Below are 20,440 nucleotides of genomic sequence, written 5' to 3'. Positions count from 1 at the left end.
AGTGAAAGGGAACGATTAGTTTTAAAGTTATTATACACTGCTGATTCTCCAGAAGAATCAGACCAATGCAGAGTGTCATCAACAGGGGTACCCGGAGCCCCTCCCCGTAGGGTTTCACGGCGTTTACCTTCTTGAGTTCAGTAGGTTTAAAGCGGAATCTTCACATTATTAAAAGCTGGCATTTTTCAGAAGTGACAATTTACTATGTACACATCCTCCTACGAAGATAATCAGAAGTAACACATTCTTACATGTGCAAAGCGTTCTCTTTTTTCTCTCTCTTCTGTTTTTATTCAGAGATTTTAGTTTCCCTCTGACCAGTTACAAAAAAATAACAGCATATATGGTGTGGGAGGGACACTATTCAACTCTCTGCTGCTCTTTCCCGCCCGTGACAGGTTCAAAATGACGTCTGAGGCCTCAGTCCCTTCAGTTTCATAAATTCAACAGTGAAAACACCAACTCAGACACAGGCCTGGGAGATCCCACTGGTGGTCTAAGAACATTCCCATCGTGGGACTGCTTAGCATTCCAGCTCTGCTCTATCTGCGTTTCCAAGCATTCCACTCAATCCATTTTTATAGCCTGATTGAATTACAAATCTTTTAATTTAATACAGAGTGCTTTCTGTGACCATAAAAATAAATTCTTCTTTCACTTAGGAACAAATATTTGAAATTTATTTGATATCTATGTCTTGGACACAGAGATCCTGGGGAAAAAAAGGGAGCAGGTTGTGGGAAAATTGGGATATTATATATATATAATATATATCTAACATAAATATTTTATATATATTTAATTATTTACTTATTTATTTATTTGGCTGAGCCAGGTCTTAGTTGCAGCATGGAGGATTTTTAGTTGTGGTATGTGAAATCTTAATTAGTTGCAGCATGTGGGATCTAGTTTCCAGCCAAGGATTGAACCTAGGCCCCCTGCATTGGGAGCATGGAGTCTTAGCCACTGAACCACCAGAGAAGTCTCTGAAAATTTAAGAGGAGACTCACTCAGGAAGACATCTAGAAAGACAACTGCCTTTACCTGTATACAGAAGATAAAGTAAGGTAAACCAAAGAATAAGTTTGTGAGAAAATCTAAATATTGTGACATAAGTATGCACTGTCAGTTACAGGAAGTACTGTGATGTTTCACATGTTAAAATATGACTCTGCATAGCAGAGCGATCAGTCAGTCACCACCAACATTTCACCAATGGGATAAGCAAAATGCTAACAAATTCCGTGACTCTCCTGTAATTGATTTATCTGAGCATTTTGCTGATGGGCAATACACATATTTTTGGCTTGTTTTGCTCAAAGACACAGGAAGAGAAGAGAGAGGCAACTCTGGGTATCTTCAGTCAAGGGTCGTGTTTGTTGGAACTCCCACACTTTAGGGCTAAAATTCCCCTCTGTTACCCATGCCCTGAAACCCAGTGAGCTGAGACTAAAGCAGCCAGTGGACTCAAGCCAGCAAACCACCTACCACTGCCTAATAGAGATTAATAGGCAGGTTGGTTTCCTAGGAAACATATGTAGATACAGACCAGTATTTAAGTTTAACCTTTAAAAGAAATTTAATATATCTGAAAGTCACAAGCAAAGCACATTTCCAAAGAAAAAGATTCTGGTAGGCTGGAGAGGAAGAAACACTTTGTAACATCACACTCCAGTATGTTAAAAACTCATTTACTTAGTAAAACCCCAATACATTTTTTGCTGAATAAAACTGAAGGAACTTTGAACACTTGTTTTTTAAAAAGCATTGATAAAAAGTCTAATATGAATTAAATTAATAACATTTTGTTCATTTAAATAAGGAATACATAAATACATCCCACCTGAGTATCTTGCAATGGATAACTCTAAATCGGAGTGTTAATATCAATGCTAACTTGTCTGTTCCTTCAGATTAATGTGTTTTCTCAGAGTCTCAAAGAGGTCAAGTAACAACTGGAGTTATTCATTTCAAGGCATTCAATAAATTCATAAAATTCAATGAAATTCCTTTGAATTGAATCATCCCAGACCATTTAATGTGATAACTACCCAGTTGCCCAAGGACTAGGTAAAAAAATCCTGTCTGGGTGAGATTTATAAAATAGAGATTTTTTTACACATTTCCTTTAACTTTGTGAATATTATAAATTTGTCATCCTGCTCTATCCTGATTAGGAGATTATTTCAAAGAAAAGCTACCATTTATATTCAACCTTGACATCTTCTGTTGGAGATGATATCTTAAACTATATTCTGAATGTTCCCTGTTTCAGTCTAGTGGTTGAAAAGGGAGGACCTTTGTCCTGAAAGTGGACAGCATAAATGTAGTTTGTTTAATTGGTTGGAGAATGTGGGGTTCAAGGAGGCTACTGTATTTGACTGAAGGTATCTTAATAGTTCAACTAATTATAATTCATCAAACTCTTGTTCTCTCCTGTCTACATATGGGATGAGTTGTGTCAAGGAATGTTATTTCTATGTACAGAAAACATAACTCTGGGTGAGGCCAGGCAGGAAACATGGCCGGGAGGAAATAAACATCCATTCATGGTGATGGCCCATCAGATCCTTTTATTTCATTCTAGCAACACTATGACTAGTGAGAAGCTGCTGCTGCTTTGTCTTAGGCAGCAATAAAGATTAAAGAAAGACAGGAAAAAACTGGGTAAAGTCTAGGTTTTTTCATGGTATACAGTCATGAAGGAGACTAAAGTATCTATTTACTGCCTATAGGTGGGAAGTCGTAATGCTTACTCAAAGCTTAACACTTTCAGTGGTTGAAGCTGGGTTGAACTATAAAGAGAGTTTGGGATCCCCAGGGTGAAAATTCCATTTTATGGACAAGAAAGATACGAGCAAATGAGGTGATGATTTATGTGGAAGAGACATGTGTAGAATCTGGACCTTGTGACATCAACTATGTTGAAGGCAAGAGCAAAGTGGAGGTCAACAGAAGCAGTGCCAAACGTTTCATATGAGAGAGAAACAAGGTTTTCTATTAATACATTGTCTCTACCTAAGGAGAAGGTGAGCAGGTATATCACGCCCTCATCACCTTGCTGGCTGGCTACCTACCTCATGGGAAGGGTCAGCTCATCTTCTTCTTATTTCTGTCTTCCAATTCCTCTGACAATACTCCTGTTCTGTGGCAAGTTTTCTGATAGCCCCTACTGGCAGGTATCACCTTGATATTCTGTCCATGGCTTTCTGGTTGCTGCCTTAAAATTAAATTACCTACCACATAGATTTATCTTTAGTCTCAGCTCGATGTAATGGGAGATGCTCTGAAATCTATTATTCCCAGCTTGGCCTGGCTTCTGTCTGACTTGTGCAGAAAAGGGCACATCTTCCTGAATGTTCTGGCATCACTTGGCCAAAATGCCAGGATAACCATTTCATGCCTTAAGCATATTATTTTGGTGTCACTGATTCCGTCCTGGACTTCAGGGTCTCAAATTAGGACTCTAGCAGGAGCACTGCACCTGGTTTTCCTGCTTTTAGTGACCCAGTGAATCTACGCTATGCACTGATGGCAAGTGTCTAGAGAGCAAGTCCCCTACATACAAACCTTCAAGTTGCAAACTTTCAAAGACGTGAATGTGCTTGCCCTCCATCTCTCGTTGCTGATGGTCCTTCCGTTCCACCATCTACTGCCTCCTCTTACCTGTTCACTGGATGCCAGCCCCTGTATGCCAGCTGTTGGACTACACTACTATACTTTCCAAGGTACTATGCTGCTGCTGCTGATGCTAAGTCGCTTTAGTCGTGCCCGACTCTTCGCGACCCCATGGACTGCAGCCCACCAGGCTCCTCTGTCCATGGGATTTTCCAGGCAAGAGTACTGGAGTAGGGTGCCATTGCCTTCTCTGTCAAGGTACTATAGTGTAAGATAAAAAATGCTTTACTTATTGCTTTTTTAAATGTATTATTTGTGTGAAAAGTATTATAAACCTATTATAGTACAGTACTAAATAGATTGTGTTAGTTAGGTACTGAGGCTAAGTATGTTGAACTTATGCACAAACTGGACTTAACGAACATGCTCTCAGAATAGAACTCATTTGTATGTAGGGGACTGACTGTACCAAAGGGAGAGCTTCAATCATATCTTTCTCCTGATCAGAACCTTTCAGTGGTTTCTTATTATTTGCAAAATAACATCCAAACTCCTTAACTGGCTGTAAGATAGTCTTGGGTTGGGTCATAATTCACCTAATATTTATTGAGTGCCAACCAGATGTCATGCCCTGTGCTAGACACTGGAGACACAGCAGCTAAACAGGACGCAGCCTGAACTTTCTACTCTGAGAGAGGATATGGAATAGAAAACAATCTCATGTATCACAGTGTGAACCCTGTGTATGTATGTCAGGGGCCATGACAGAATTAGGAAATGTTCTGAGATAAAACAAACTGGAAATTTCTTAAAGAGATGGAATACCAGACCACCTTACCTGCCTCCTGAGAAACTTGTATGCAGGTGGAGAAGCAACAGTTAGAATCAGACATGGAACAACAGACTGGTTCCAAACTGGGAAAGGAGTACGTCAAGGCTGTATATTGTCACCCTGCTTATTTAACTTATATGCAGAGTACATCATGCCAGATGCCAGGCTGGATGAAGCACAGGCTGGAATCAAGATTGCCAGGAGAAATCAATAAACTCAGACATGCAGATGACACCACCCTCATGGCAGAAAGCAAAGAGGAACTAAAAAGCCTCTTGATGAAAGTGAAAGAGGAGAGTAAAAAAGCTGGCTTAAAACTCAACATTCAAAAAATGAAGATCATGGCATCTGGTCCCATTACTTCATGGCAAATAGATAAGGAAACAACTGAAACAGTGACAGACTTTATTTTTTGGGGCTTCAAAATCACTGCAAATGGTGACTGCAGCCATGAAATCAAAAGACACTTGCTCCTTGGAAGAAAAGCTATGACAAACCTAGACAGCATATTAAAAAGCAGAGACATTACTTTACTGACAAAGGTCCATCTAGTCAAACCTATGATTTTTCCAGTAGTCATGCATGTGAGAATTGGACCATAAAGAAAGCTGAGTGCCAAAGAATTGATGCTTTTGAATTTTGATGCTGGAGAAGACTTGAGAGTCCCTTGGACTGCAAGAAGATCCAACCAGTCCATCCTAAAGGAAATCAGTCCTGAATATTCATCGGAAGGACTGATGCTAAAGCTCGAATACCTTGACCACCTGATGCAAAGAACTGACTCATTAGAAAAGATCCTGATGCTGGGAAAGACTGAAGGCAGGAGGAGAAAGGGATGACAGAGATGGATGGATGGCATCACCAACTTGATAACATGAGTTTGAGCAAGCTCTGGGAGATGGTGAAGGACAGGGATGCCTGGCGTGCTGTGGTCCATGGGATTACAAAGAATTGGACACAACTGAGCGACTGAACAGAAAAGAGGATCAACAGGACTTCCCTGGTGATCCAGCTGTTAAGACTCAGTGCTTCCAATGCAGGAGGAACAGGTTCACTCATTGTCAGGGAAGTAAGATCCCACATGTGGTGCAGCCAAAAGGAAAAAACATGAGGACCAGCACCTCACCCAGACTGAGGCAGGGAGACGTGGAGGAAAGGAAGGTGGGGTGGAACTAGGGATGTGGGGACGGGAGAGTCAGGGAAAGTGTTCCTGGAGAAAGCAGCAGAACTTGAAGAGGCAAGCAGACAAGGGTGAGGGGTGATGAGTAATGATGAACAGTGTTTCAAACGAAAACTCGTCTCCAAGGTCCTCCTCCATATGAACTGGCCTCACTTCCTCTTCAACACGTTTCCCCCCCACTTCTTGCTCACCTTTCAGAGCTTTCAAAGTCTGGCTCGGCTACCACACAACTGAGCCTCATCTGACAACCCAGCTAGAAATCACTTCTCTCTCCATTAACTTCCTCAGCCAGCTCTCTTGTCCTCTGGCATGGAGCTACTCAGGGAACACTCACAGAATGAATTTCTACTGCTCCCTCTTAACCGTGGCTATGATAACCATGTCCCAACTAGCGCACCAGCCTAAGGCTGCCTCTTCCATCTCCAGGTGGGATTCCTCACGGCCACCCAAACCCACTAAGTTAACGCTGCTCCAATGACCCGTCATGTGGTTCCATCCTTCACGTTCCAGACCAGCTCCACTCCTTTTCTGAGGCCCATTCATGCTGCTCTCTCCTTCCCCAGCTGCCTCTGCCTTCAGGTTCAGTGTGATCCTGCCTTCAACAGGGTGGCGGGCTCACTTCCAGCCTCCCACCTGGCTCACCGTGCAAAGACCCAACAAACCGGCAAGGATGTACTGACAGGTTTGCTATGTCTCTGTCCCAGCTTTAAGGCAAGTTGAGAGGTCACTGGAGAAATAAAAAATCAGCAACAAAAAGGAGCACCTGACAATGTTTCTGTGGCAGCCTGGATAAGAAGGGAGTTTGGAGGAGAATGGACATGTGTATATGTATGACTAAGCCTCTTTGCTGTCCACCTGAAACTATTCTATCACTGTTAATTGGCTACACTCCAGCACAAAACAGAAAGTTAAAAAAATAAAATATAAAAAAGGGCGTACCTGAGATATGAGGGGAGGCAGAGGCAGATTTACAAAGAGGAAAGCGTGCCCAAGGTCTAAATCAAGTCAACTTAAAACACATCATTGTGTTTTCCTTTCTTTGCCCGACATGAATGACTTCTCCTGAACACTGACGAGCTAGCGTACTTTTCCCTCCAGATGGGTAACTTTGCCCCTTTGAGTCTAATCTCTGAGTTTCCACTGGAACAGAAAAGCGAAGTGTTTTTGCATTAAATTAAAAGGAACTCTCAAGGTTCCTTTCAGGTTGGTTTTATTTGTTTATATTGTTGTTTTACAGTTTTCTTATCCTGAGGCTACAGAAAGAATCAATGAGGGAAGATGAAATGTTTCAAGTATGTCTGTGTCCCTTCTAAAACCTTCACAGTGCCCTGGTTCTCAGCTGTAGACATTTTCAAGTTTCCATGAACATCTGTACTTCTGGGGGAAACTTCCCTTTTATCATTTCCTCCTCTAAACGGTTCTGCTGCAACTGGGAAAAGCTGGGGCGACACTACAGTTCTATACACATCCTTATCTTGCCCTGTGTGACAGGCCGTTTCCTCAGGACGGTTAGCTAGTTTATTAACTCCTGGCCGGCCTCCAGGAGTAAAGAAGGGTGAACACAGCTGGGGACAAAGCCAAGACCTTGTGCGGGACCTTTGCCCTTAAGTCAAGGAAGAAAGGATCTCTGCCAGACAAGTGACATCAAAGTGGGGGCAGCAAGGAGACTTGACAAGGCAGGACCCGTGGGTCCTCGAATAACTGTCCTCAAGAGGCAGAAACCCGAGACCAGGGTTCCCCTTGGACATATGGAGTTCCCAAATCTCTTCTAAAAATCCATCAAGGGGACTTCCTCGGTGGTTCAGAGGTTAAGACTTCACCTTCCGGCACAAGGGGAGTGGGTTCAATCCCTGGTCGGGGAGCTGAGATCCCACATACCTTGCAGCCAAAACATAAAACAGAGGCAATATTGTAACAAATTCAATAAAGACTTTGGTAATGGTCCACATCACAAAAAATTTAAGAAAAAAAAACCCATCAAGTGTGAAAAAGGAAATTAGAAAGCCTGTTTGAGTTCTTATCCATATCACCAATACATTTTGTAGGTACTAAAGCTTCTTACTAAAGGAAACTTTTACATGTAGTTTTAGGAGCCCTTATTGCGAGAAATCTTTCTTGTTAGATGAGCCAGAGGAAACTGTCACCTGTATCCTTCAAGAGTTGTACAAACTATTCGGGTTTCCCTGGTGGCTCAGACGGTGAAGAATGTGCCGGCAATGCAGGAAACCTAGGTTTGATCCCTGGGTTGGGAAGATCCCCTGGAGAAGGTAATGGCAACCCACTCCAGTATTCTTGCCTGAAGAACCCCATGGACAGAGGAGCCTGGCGGGCTATAGTCCATGTGGTTGCAAAGAGTTGGACATGATTGAATGACTAATACCAACACACAAAGTATTCAACATAAGATTCATACTTCAAAAAATTCACAACTTCCAAAAGAAATCACCTAAAGCCCTTTGAATTTAGGTCTCAAGTTGTCTGAGTTATAAGGATCTCCACCTTCCCCAGCCCTTCTCACCCATTCGCTTGTCTCTCCGTCCCCTTCTACTCCTCCTGCCTCAGCACCACTCATTCCCTGCCCTCTCCTGTCTTTGTTTTTAACTGAGCAGTTTGCATCTCTTCTGAAAGACTTCAGAATCAGAAGCAAGGTGGAGAGAAAGGGCTTCTTGAACAGATTTTCTTCCTTTTATGGTGGTACACTTGGATCCCTTAAGTTCCAGGGTCTGTGGGTCTGAACTAGGTCACTTCCCCTAAAAGTCTCTTCTGGACCTGGAAACCCTTCCTCTTCTCCCCTCACACTGGCCCTCATCAGCAGGATCCACCCTCCACTAAGCAGGGTCACTGTCCTTGCATTCACGGCGACCTGATGTGGAGATCTCCTGGGAGGGTGAGTGGTGACAAAGGCCAGTGCTGGAGACCAGACTTCCCAGGCTGAGCCCAGGTCCAGAGTCCAGACTCTCACCTGAATGAGGAGACCGGTAGCGAAAGTCCTCTTTGGTCAGGAGTAGGAGAGCCTTGCCGTTCATCTCAAATGTGTTGCTGTCAATCGGCCTTAGAGAAAACTCGTTTTCAGCCCACTTGAGCCACTGGGCTACGTCATCTCTGCTCCAGAACATTGGCTGCAAGCCTGTTGGAGAGAGAGCAAGGCAGAAAGAAAAGAGAGAAAAAAGATCTCATCAGTTAGACAGCCGAGATAAAGGGAAAAGATTTCTGAATGGTTAACAAAACTGAGTCTCCATGTCTGAAGAGCCCTTAGGGTTCAACTCTGAATCTCAGGTAGAACTCTAGCTTCATGAGTGTCAAAGTGTGATATCAAATGAATTTTTTATTTAGAGGCAAAATGTGTGTGTGGGGAGAGAATTGCTTTTTGTGTCTCTAAGGAACCATAGGTCTCACAGCCCTGTTCTTCCTTGCCCAGCTGCAGTTCCAGGGGTATGTGGATTCCCAGTCGGTCCTGAAGGGGCAGCTCTATAGTGGCCTGAAGCACTGAGGGGGTGCGGAGTCATAATAATGTCAGTGGGCTTTGGATGCAACTCTAGAATCACAGGGCTTCCCTGTGGTGGCTCAGAGGGTAAAGAATCTGCCTGCAATGCAAGACCTAGGTTTGATCCCTGGGCCGGGAAGATCCCATGGAGTATGACATGACAACCCACTCCAGTATTCTTGCCTGGAGAATTCCATGCGCAGAACTGATTTGATGGCAGCCCAGTGTCTTTTTGAAGTGAGAATGTTCCAGAGTGGGGCTTGACCTGCCAGAGATGCCAAATAATATAGTGTTCCCTGCAACTTCTTCCAGAAAGAGCAACTCACTGGTCTCGAGGACACTATCAGCCTAGCCTCTGGGAATGAGAGGGCAAGGTAAGGATAACAGGTACTTGTTCATGTTACAACTTCCTGGTGGGGGTGGCACTTGAACTCTGAGTAGGAGCAGGAATGGGTTGGAGGGAGGGCGGCCCCCCAAGAGGATGGCTCAGGCTGGATCTCTGTCTGGAAGCCTGACTGTGAGTCTGTGTTTTCATTTTATTCTGTGGTTGTGGGAAACCTTTGACATATCATATGAGTGGTTTAGAGAACAGTAATTCTCAAAGTGTGCACCAGGTACCCTTCCAGGTTCCCAAGACCATCTCAGCCAAAACTCTTTGTAACAATATGAAGAGGTTATTTGTTTTTTCTGTTGTTGTTGTTCTATTCTCAATCTTTCATGAGCACACAGTGGAATTTCCTAGCAGCTACACAGCATGTGATATTAAAGCAGACACAAGAATCCAGCCTTTTTTTAAATGAAGCCAGACGTTAAAAACACTTGCAAAAATGTAAGACAATGCCACTTTTTCACTGATTTTTTTTTGGTTTTGGAAAACATATTCATAAATACATATTTATGTTAACATATACTTGGCTTATTACTTTTTAGCGAGTTGGCACATATTTTGATATATATTACAACAAATAGTAAAAATTTTTGGTTTTAATTTCCAATACAGTACACATAAGATAGATAAAAGCCACATGAGCAAAGCTTTTTGGGGGTCTTCAATAATTTTAAAGGATCAAAAGAAATCCTGAAACCAATTGTTTGAGAACTGATGGGTTAAAAGCCAGACGCTCAAGAGTGTTTTATTCTCTAAAATATTGTATGAACTAATAGCTCAAATACAACAGAATCAATGTTTGCTAAGAGGAACTTCAGTCTGTTATTTACTGGTGGTTACTTAAACTTGCTAAGGGGACTCTGTGAGTGTGCTCTGACAGCGTCCTTCAGTCTGACCCTGGAAAGAAGGACCTTTCACCTGTCAGGCATCACCAAGAACTGGTCTATTTGGATGGGCTACTTTTCCTCCTGGGTAGATGAGGAAATGGAATAGCTCAGTGCCCTTGAGAAGATCCAGGGTGTCTGGGCAGGACCAGTGGCTCTGTCTTCCAGGTGGCTCCTTTGCAAAGTCTAGTTTTACGGAATGGCAGCTGGTTCCCTTGAAGTGTGGGGGAGTCCTTCTGAAACTGGTCCACTGTGTTGGGCACGGATAAAGAACTATGGGCACTGAAATTAGAGATGAGCTTCCCTGGTGGCTCAGATGGCAAAGAATCTGCCTGCTTTGCAGAAGACCCAGGTTCGATCCCTGGCTGGGAAAGATCCCCTGGACAAAGGAATGGCTACCCACTCCAGTATTCTTGGCTGGAGAATTCCATGGACAGAGGAGCCTGGTGGGCTACAGTCCACGGGGTCACAAAAAGTCTGACATGACTGAGTGACTAATACAGCATCATAGAGGTTTTTTCTTGGTTTTTAAGTTTCACAATATTTTTTTGTCACATGGGGAATAAAGGGGCACTGTAAAATAATACCATGCAATATGTTACTGCTCTATGATCTTTAGAATACACACAGCAACTAAAGAATTCAGGGTTTTGTTTTGGACTCTTGACTGGGCCAAGAAGCAATGCCTATGAAAAATGGTCCTTGGACATGGATGGACTTGGAGGGCCCTATGCTAAGTGAAATAAACTGGAGGAAGACAAATAATGTATGATATCACTTATATGTGGAATCTGAAAAATAAACTAGTGAATATAACAAAACAGAAGCAGACTGACAGGCATAGAGAAGAAACTAGTAGTTACTTGTGGCAGGGGGACAACACAGGGGTGGGTGAGGCGGGAGGTACGAAGGATGTACAGGCTCAAGGATGTCTGGTACAAGATGGGGAAATATAGCCAATATTCAGTGATAACTGTGATCTTTAAGAACTGTATTCTTAAAAGTTTAAAAAATGGTTTAAAAAGTTAAAAAAAATGGTTCTTGGACATAGGAGGTACCCCAACTCTTTCCAATGACCTTAAAGATGCGTATCTGGGACCATAGAGAGGTGGGGATGGGCATGAAAAAGGCTCAGCAAAACCTCAACTTCTGAACCAGTGAAGAAAGGCCTTAAGAGTTGGCTTCCACAGTCATGGTGTCATCTCTGAAGAGGAACAGCGGGGTGACTAGTTATTAGGGACTTTTCTTCTCCTTCCCATGAACAGCGAGAGCACAGCCAGCCCTTTGGGGACAAATATGAGGACCGGCCAAGCGTGGCTGAAGGAAGTGCCTGGTGGTGAGAGGACCACAGAGCAGAAGATGCTCGGTCAGAAACAGGAAAAAGGATGGGGCTGCTTATTGGAAGTGCGAGTGCCAAGGCAAATACAGAACCGAATCCCACTCGGGAGGGGAAACGAGAGTAAAATGCTGAAGTTTCTGCAGAGGAGACACTGAAACAAGAGAGGCGGGTGAGAAAGGGGTGGGGGATGCAAGTAGTAATTTGAGGTTCTTTATATTCTATGGAAGAAAATACTCATGAGTAATCTTTTCCCTAAATACAAGAAGAGTCACACACTCCAAACAGACCTGCCGGTTGAGAACAACTGTTTCTCTTTTCACTTCCCATTAATCTCTCCTACAGCCCAGCCCCTGAAGAAAGCAAAACCATAATGCGGAAACCCCCTCGCCAGGGGACCCACTGAAGGCTCTGGGCTTGTGGGCTCAGGGGACCCGGTGAGTCCCAGTCAGTTCAGCAAACACCATGGCAATTCCAGCAGTTTTACAAAAGTGACCCCGACAGACCAAGCTACCTGCTGGAGGCCAGGCTACACATTTATCAGAATCGCAACCACTCTTCCAAGGAGAGAATGTGGACACATTCACTGAGCTGGAAAGAGGCTTGATAATAAACTCTGGTGTTCGGGACTTCCAGGGTGGTCCAGTGGTTAAGAATCCACCTGCCAATGCGGGGGGACACGGGTTCAGTCCCTGTGGGCTGGGAAGATTCCACAGTGCCGCAGGACAGCTAAGCCCGTGCACAGCTACTGAAGCCCAAACGCCCGAGAGCTCATGCTCTGCAACAAGAGAAGCCACCGCAATGAGAGGCCCATGCACCGCAACTAGAGAAAGCCTGTGTGCAGCAATGAAGACCCAGCACAACCAAAAAGAAACACATTTAAAATAAAACAAACAAACTCTGGTGTTCACAGGCAAGTCCTCCTGCTAGTTCTTTAAAAAGTCCTGGTGTAGGATGTGCTTGGCTACTCTAATTGAGGAAAAACAAGCCCCCTTTGCTCAAACCTCAAGACCCTAAGGCTTGTGTGTTATAGCCTTGGACTCAGAGTCATCTTTTAAACACTTTGACCATCCAGCACTATTTTGAGCACTTTATGAGTATCAGTTGATTTGACTGCATGCTCACAGCAACCCTGAGATAAGGTTTCAGGGTGAGGAAACTGAGGCCCAGTGCATTTAAGGGATTTGCCCAAAGGCATGCGACCAGAGTCACAAAAGGACCTGGGATTCGAAACCAGGCTGTTTTGGTTTCTGAGTCTGTGTTCTTCCGCACCACATTCTCTGACCCACGCACTTCCCATTCAGATTCATTTTCAACATCTATTAGGGATTCAGAAAAGACTGAGTGAACCGAATCTTCCCTATTCAAGATTTTGATCCTGGGAGGTTTCTCAAGTTATCAACGAACTAAAAATAGAGCCCAAAATCCTGTAGATCCCTGGAGAAATACATTTATACAAGGGAAGAGTAAGGAGGTGGAGGCGAGACTCTGCTTTTAACTCATCCAGGAAGGCTTTGCATCACCAGCTACTTGCTCACAGGCACTCGCTGCGTAGACACTGATCCTGAATAGACAGCCGCTCCAGTACTCTTGCCTGGAAAATCCCATGGACGGAGGAGCCTGGTGGGCTGCAGTCCATGGGGTCGCGAAGAGTCGGACACGACTGACTGACTTCACTTTCACTTTTCGCTTTCATGCATTGGAGAAGGAAATGGCAACCCACTCCAGTGTTCTTGCCTGGAGAATCCCAGGGACGGGGGAGCCTGGTGGGCTGCCGTCTATGGGGTCGCACAGAGTCGGACACGACTGAAGCGACTTCGCAGCAGCAGCAGCAGCAGTGTAACAGCACACAGGCAAGACCAGGGAGGAATGCGTCACATGCAACTTGTTTCACACTTATCTCTTGCAACGTTAACTTGCAACATTAACAAAGGGACTTCCCTGATGGTCAAGTAGCTGACTGTGAGCTCCCAATACAGGGGGCCTGGGTTTGATCCCTAGTCAGGGAATTAGAGCCAGCATGCCACAACCAAACCCCGGCAAAGCCAAATAAATAAATAAATATTAAAAAAAAAAACAATTAAGTTAGAGAACATATATGTTAATGATCATTAGTGAAAAGAAAAAAGACAGAGACCATTATTATACTGTACCTACATCCTGTTGTTCCCTGTGTACATAACAAGCCTGAGAAAGCCACCCTAAGACCCGCATTTGGAATGTCATTTAATTTCAGAGGGTAGCTGAGAATGATTTTATACAGAAGAAATGAACTGCTATGCTTAAGAAAATTACTAAGCATTCCACCGCACCTTTTTTTGCCCCCAAGTGGGTCAAGTCAAGTTCATGGGGCCGTACCCTTTAATGACATACCCAGACCCTTAAACTTCCTTCTGATAGTTCTCCAATTCCACGTTCAAAGGAGCAGCCACGTTCATCAGTACATGCTTAGCCTCATTTCAGACTTTCTTAGTTGTGTTTAAACTAATGATGGAAAGCGTGCTGGGAGTCAGGGACCTGAATCTTACTCCCAGATCTGCCATTAAGTAACATGTGTTTCTGGGCCAGTCACTCAGTTTCTCTGTGGTTCAGTGGTTTCATCTGTTAAATGAGGGGCTTAGAGTATGTGACTTCTATTCCCTTTTGGGTTTAATATGGTCAACATGCTTCCACTTAATATGAATCCCAAAATCCAAAGAACTTAAGCAGCCAGGACCTTTTCCTACAGAGCAGCTCCATGCTCACGACCATGACCCAGAGACTGTAACTTCCTGAAGGCTCCTCTGAATCACGGAAAACAGATTAAGTTACTTTAAATAGATGTTGGTGCTTATGAGTGTTTTTATTATATTCTAATTCATGAAAATTTATAACCTGGTAATGGGTTATAATTACCCAATAATAAACATAACATTTTAAGAAGGTGCTTTCACATGGATGACCTCAGGTTATTCTCCAAAAAGCCCTGTGAAACCCATTGCAGTCTCACTTCAAGTTGAAAGATGAGGAAATAGGGGCTCAGAGTCATTAGAGGATTTTGCTGGTTTGCATAATACTCAATTCAAGCTCTTTTGCTGTAGTAAACATTCATCAGAAGCAGCCTTTATCCTAAATGTTCTGTATACACAGAAATTGGCTGCAGAATCAGTGGCTTAGAGGACAGAAGCAGAAAAGACAGAAGACAACCCCCACCCATCTGACTCATGAGGAAACTGAAGCTGGGAAAAGTTGAGTTTGAACTCTCCTCAAGCTGCCCCAGGTTCCCTCTTTCCAACCTCCCATGGGGTCTCATAACTTGATCCGATGACAAAGAATCATTCTGTCACCCTTGACAGTGAGGACAGCTATCACTTCCTTGCTTAGTCATCTTGCCTATGGATTAAACATCCTTCACTGGTTGAAACAGAAGTTCAGTACTGCCTTTTTCAGAGCCTCACCAGCCTGCCTGCCTCCTCCTGAGATCCTCTGTGGCTCCCATTCCTAAACATAGTGCCAGAGGCAGGACTAGAACCTCTCTGTCTCTGGACAATGTTTTTATTCATAATAGTGAACACTGAGCATTTATGCAAGTCTTCACTACAATGATGATTCTTCTCATTTTGTAGAGGAGACAACTGCATAACACGATAAACGGAACTGGTGGGGCTGGGACTGAAAATCAGACCCACTCAACACCCCACCGTACGGATTCTCAAGTGGCCCCTTAGACTGTTCAGAATAAAAAATTTTCGGAAAGCTCCCAAAGGCGTAACTCGAATTTGCTATGTGCTGGCAACTATTCACACTGCGTTTACATCGTAGTCACAACAGATTACATAGCATTTACATTGTGTGAGGAATTATAAAGTTATCTAGAGATGACTTAAAGTACATGGGAAGGTATGTGTAGGTTATATGCAAATACTATGCGATTTTATGTAAGGGGCTTGAGCATCTATGGATTTTCGTATCTAGCGGGGGCCAGGGGGCCGGTCCTGGAATCACTCTGCCACGTGGATACCCAGGGATGTCTGGAACAGCAGACACTTAGAAGCATTTATTGTGTGCCAGGTGCTGTTCTAAATGTCTTCTGTTTGTAACTCATGTAATCCCCACAGGGATGCTATACAATAGAAACATTCACCATCCTTATTTACAGAGGAGAAAACTGGAACACTAGGAAGTTAAGCGACTTGGCCAAAGTCACACACCCAGTGGAAGAGCCAACATTTGAACCCGGTCGGTCTAGCCCAAAGTTCCTATTTATTAATTCCTTGCCTCTCTAAGGTTATTTTGGTGTTTTGGCAGGACGTTAAATTAAATTCAGGATTAAAAAAAAAAAGAGAGAGACAGACAGAGAAGTTTCAGTGATTGTGTGAACTTTCACAGTATTTAAGCAAGTAGGCACAGGGCACCAGCTCGGAAACTCCGTGTCCCTGCTGTGTGATCTCGGACAAGTTTCTTAACCTCTCTGTGTCTCACTTGCCTCAACTGGAGAATGAGGACAACTCTCAAGCTGACAAGCGAGTGCCACTGAATCACAGATGATGTGTTTGTCAAATGTGCAGATGACATAAAGCTAGTATAGAGTAAGATGATTCAATGATGATAGAAGATACAAAGGACAGTATTTGGCATAGAGCGGGCATTTTATAGTTACCACCATGATTATTTTTATAATCTCCCTATCCTGCACATATATAGCTGCTGTTTGTAACCCATCTGTGAAGAAAGTATATTAACCAGTATTAGATTTTTACCTTGCCATTTTCCATCACCATTCCAGCCTGCGACCTATATCTAGTATCATCTATACTTCACAGCTTCATGTCAACTTTGCCTTTGATAAGCATCTGTTACCTCAACAGGTTACTGACAAAGTGCTGATTAGCTGAGGGCTGAGAAGAGAGCCTTCTGGTGACAAACCAGCCACCTCCTTTTAGATGGATACTGATCAAGTTATTGGCTCCATTTGGAGTGTGTGTTTGCCCGCACTCAGTTGCGTCTGAGTCTTTGCAACGCCATGAACTGTAGCCCAATAGGCTCCTCTGTCCGTGGAATTCTCCAGGAAAAAATACTGGAATGAGTAGCTATTCCCTTCTCCAGGGGATCTTATTGACCCAGGGATATAACCCACATCTCCTGCGTGGCAGGTGGATTCTTTACCACTGTGCACCCTGGGAAGCCCTGGCCCCATTTGCATGCAGGTGTTCAATGATCAACCCCCCTAACTACTCCGGTATTTAGATACATCTTTCTAGTTCAGCCATAAAAGGAACCATCTAAAATTCAAATAAAATGCTTTCTTGATGTCCAGAAATACAATAACTACAAAATCTATAGCACCTTTATTGACTAAGATGAAAAAAGGGAGAAGGTGATTGGGGCCTAAGGAATAACTTTTCCTAAGTGCTCATAACATACATATTTGAAAATCTCTCCTGAATTTCATCTGTAAGTTGTATCAGGTCAGCTATTTTTAGTCTGTACGTATTCCCTTTTCTCCTTTTCTGAGCGTAGGGTAAACAGTGGTTCGTATTCTCTCTTTTAGGATCTCTTTCATTTCCTGCAAACCTTAGGGATCACTATCAGTGACTTTTCACCCTTGTAAATTCTCTATTCTGGGATGTCATCTGTCTGGGCCAAAAGAGCCTTGAATCTATTTAGAATGACTTAGATTCGTTTCTACAATCGACTCATCTGCCTTGGGCTTCAATTCCCTTATGGCAGTTTGTAGTACCTGTTTCAGTCTGACAATCACCCTCCTTGATGGAAGAGGGGGAGGAAAGAGAGAAGTTGTCCAGTTTTGTTTTCTCTTTGCCACCAACTCAGTCTAGGTGCTGAGACCACGCTTGTTCTCTTACTGCCCCTCCAAACATACCATTTTCTTAAGTATCTCCCATTGTTTTTAGCTCGCTTAGCTTTAACATTCTAGATCTAAAAAAATCTCTAAGAGAAATATCGTATGAAATCCCTTATATGTGAAATCTGAAAAGAAAGGTTACAAATGAACTTAAAAAACAGAAAGAGACTCACAGACCTGGAGAACAAGCTTACGGTTGCCGGAGGGGGCGGAAGAAGGGATAGTTAGGGAGTTTGGGATGGACATGTACACACTGCTGTGTTTAAAATGGATAACCGGCAAGGACCTACTGGACGGCACATGGGCCTCTGCTCAGTGTTGTGTGGCAGGCTGGACAGGAGGGGAGTTTGCGGGCGAATGATACATGTGTATGTATGGCTGAGTCCCTTTGCTGTTCACGTGAAACTATCACAACATTGTTAATCAGCCATACTCAAATACAAAATAAAGTTTTAAAAAAATAAAAATCTCTCCATTATATGTCCAAAAATTTTTTTTGTTGACGTATAGTTGATGTAGGCTATTATATAAGCGTACAGTAATTCACAATCTTTAAAGATTATACTCCACATATAGTTATTATAACATATTGGCCATATTCTCTATGTTGTATAATATATCCTTGTAGCTTATTTTACACTTAGTAGTTTGTACTTCTTGTTCCCTTCCTCCTATCTTTTCCCCTCCCTCCCCATCCTCTCCACTGGTGACCACTGATTTCTTCTCTACACCTGTGTGTCTATTGCTTTTTTGTTATACTCACTAGTAGGTTGTACTTTTTAGATTCTACATATAAGTGATATTATACAGTATTTGTCTTTCTCTTTCTGATTTATTTCACTTAGCAAAATACCTGCCGGGTCTATCCATGTTGTTGCAGATGGCAAAATGTCATTTTTTGTATTAAAAAATTTTTTATTTCCAGTAAGTTGTTCTTTCATCCTCTTAGAAAATCTGAGCTCATTAGACTGGTACACAGAAAATAGTGGGAAGATAAATTGGCATGATCCTTCTGGTAAATAATGTGGTGATAGTTCAAGGGCCCTATAAGTGTTAACTTTGGGGAATTTACCTTAAGAAAATAATTTCAGACAAAGAGAAACTGTTCATGCACAAAGATGTTCACTGCAGTATTATTTTTAATAGTTTAAAAAACTGGGAACATCCATAAGGAAATAGTTAAGGAATCTATAAACATCATCTCTGGTAGAAAATGATGCAGCCAATAACATAATATTTATAAAAAGTATCTATACATATGGAAAAATCACCACATAACATGTGAACATATGTATTATAATCTCAAACAACTTATGGAAAAATATTATAATGCAACATAAAAATATTAACAACCGTCACTCAACCAAATGACAGGTGATGTTTACTGTCTCCTTTTCATTCTTTTTTTCCCCCTAATTCTCCCTATTAAGCATGTGTTACTTTTATATTTAAAAAGATCTGTTTAAAAAGGGAGCTCATCAGAGAACGTCCCCTCAACAGCTTCATCAGATTCTTTCATCGTCTTCTTCCTTCTCATGCCCCGAGCAGTTGATACGCCAGAATTTCATTTTTAAGAGCACCCTGGTTCTTTAGACTTGGTTTTGCCTCCTTTCAGATCACGGATCCTTAGGTACTTTTTCCCCTCAACTGAAATCATTTGTCTTCTTCTAGTCAAGAGAAGACATTTGCTCATGCCTTTTAATTCCCTTCCCCAATTCCAAGATGACGTTTTCATTCTCACCACAATTCCCCATCATTTCTACTTGGCCAACCAATTCCTCATCTGTCAGACTTGAGTCCAAAATACCAGTGCCCTTCAACTGCTACTTTTACCTTCTGGGAAGTTAAAGCGCTAATCGTGTAGCTGAAGACAACTGCTCAGTGATACTCACATCAGGCTTGGCACACAATGGTCCCCTGGTAATGCCAGACTGTAAGACAAAAGAACCCCAATACTAGTAACCTACCCATGGGACAGCTCTGCAGCCTGTCACTGCCACCCTCTCCTAACACCCTTCTCACCACGTAGGACACTTGTGATCTGTGAGGTTCACTGCCACTACCAGATGCTTCTGAGACAGGTTGGGATCTGGGGCTCATTGCTGCAGTGCTTGTACCTGGACAAATCTCCATGAGCAACAGAATACAAAGAATAAGGGATTAAAAAGAATGGTGTGCATGCGTGGTTGGGGCAATAAAATTAAGGACAAGATACAAAAAGACCAAAACCCAACTTCAGCCACTTATGAAGAGCTGGAGCAAAAACAGGGTGTTGGAAGCAAAAGCAGGATACTGCACATACCCTCTGCACTCAACACCACCAAAGGGGTGGGCAGACCACCTAAGCCACCCTTCCGGCCCGACCCCTGGACACACCCTTACCCTCACCCCATATAAGGAACCAGTTCGCCCCTCCTTGGCAAGCAAGCAAAGGAAACATATGTGTTCTCACTCCCCGCTGCTGCAGCAGGGACCCTGATAAAGGCCTGCCTGAATTTCCTATCTGGCCCCTGATTGATTTCTATTGATTAAGGAGGCCAAGAACCCAGGTGGGTAACACTTCCACACCTATGCCATCCTAGCAACTATTCTGTGAAAGAGCTCAGGTTGGCACAACTGCATCTGCAGAAGACACTGAAGCTCAGAGAGGTTGAGTTACTTCCCCAAGGTCACAATGGGCCCCAGAACCAGAATTGTTCCTGGTCTTCTATATCTGCCTAGTGAGCTTCCTCTCCGTCAAAGGAAATAAAGAATACAAAAGCCCCTTGCATTCTAATGCACGCTAAAATGCACTGTAAAAATGCAAGGGGATTAGGAATAATTAACCATAAACTCAACTCCTGGCAGGTCTGGCTTAGCTGCAGATCCAGAACTCT

The 20,440-nt window shown here is 43.1% G+C and overlaps 1 protein-coding gene across 14 annotated transcripts in view; it reads right to left on the bottom strand.

The window, feature by feature from the left end:
- Positions 1 to 20,440, bottom strand: part of ETV6 (ETS variant transcription factor 6) — a 289,916-nt gene that overhangs the window by 49,326 nt on the left and 220,150 nt on the right. For all 14 annotated transcript variants that reach the window (XM_055570328.1, XM_055570327.1, XM_055570348.1 and 11 more), the window contains one exon: positions 8,593 to 8,757. In XM_055570328.1, coding sequence (XP_055426303.1) covers positions 8,593 to 8,757 — 165 coding nt within the window. The remainder of the gene's footprint in view (positions 1 to 8,592; positions 8,758 to 20,440) is intronic.

The sequence above is a fragment of the Bubalus kerabau genome, chromosome 1 (assembly GCF_029407905.1).
Source record: "Bubalus kerabau isolate K-KA32 ecotype Philippines breed swamp buffalo chromosome 1, PCC_UOA_SB_1v2, whole genome shotgun sequence".
Taxonomy (NCBI): domain Eukaryota; kingdom Metazoa; phylum Chordata; class Mammalia; order Artiodactyla; family Bovidae; genus Bubalus; species Bubalus kerabau.
Note: the sequence above shows the minus strand (reverse complement) of the source record. Positions and strands in the feature narration are given on the sequence as shown.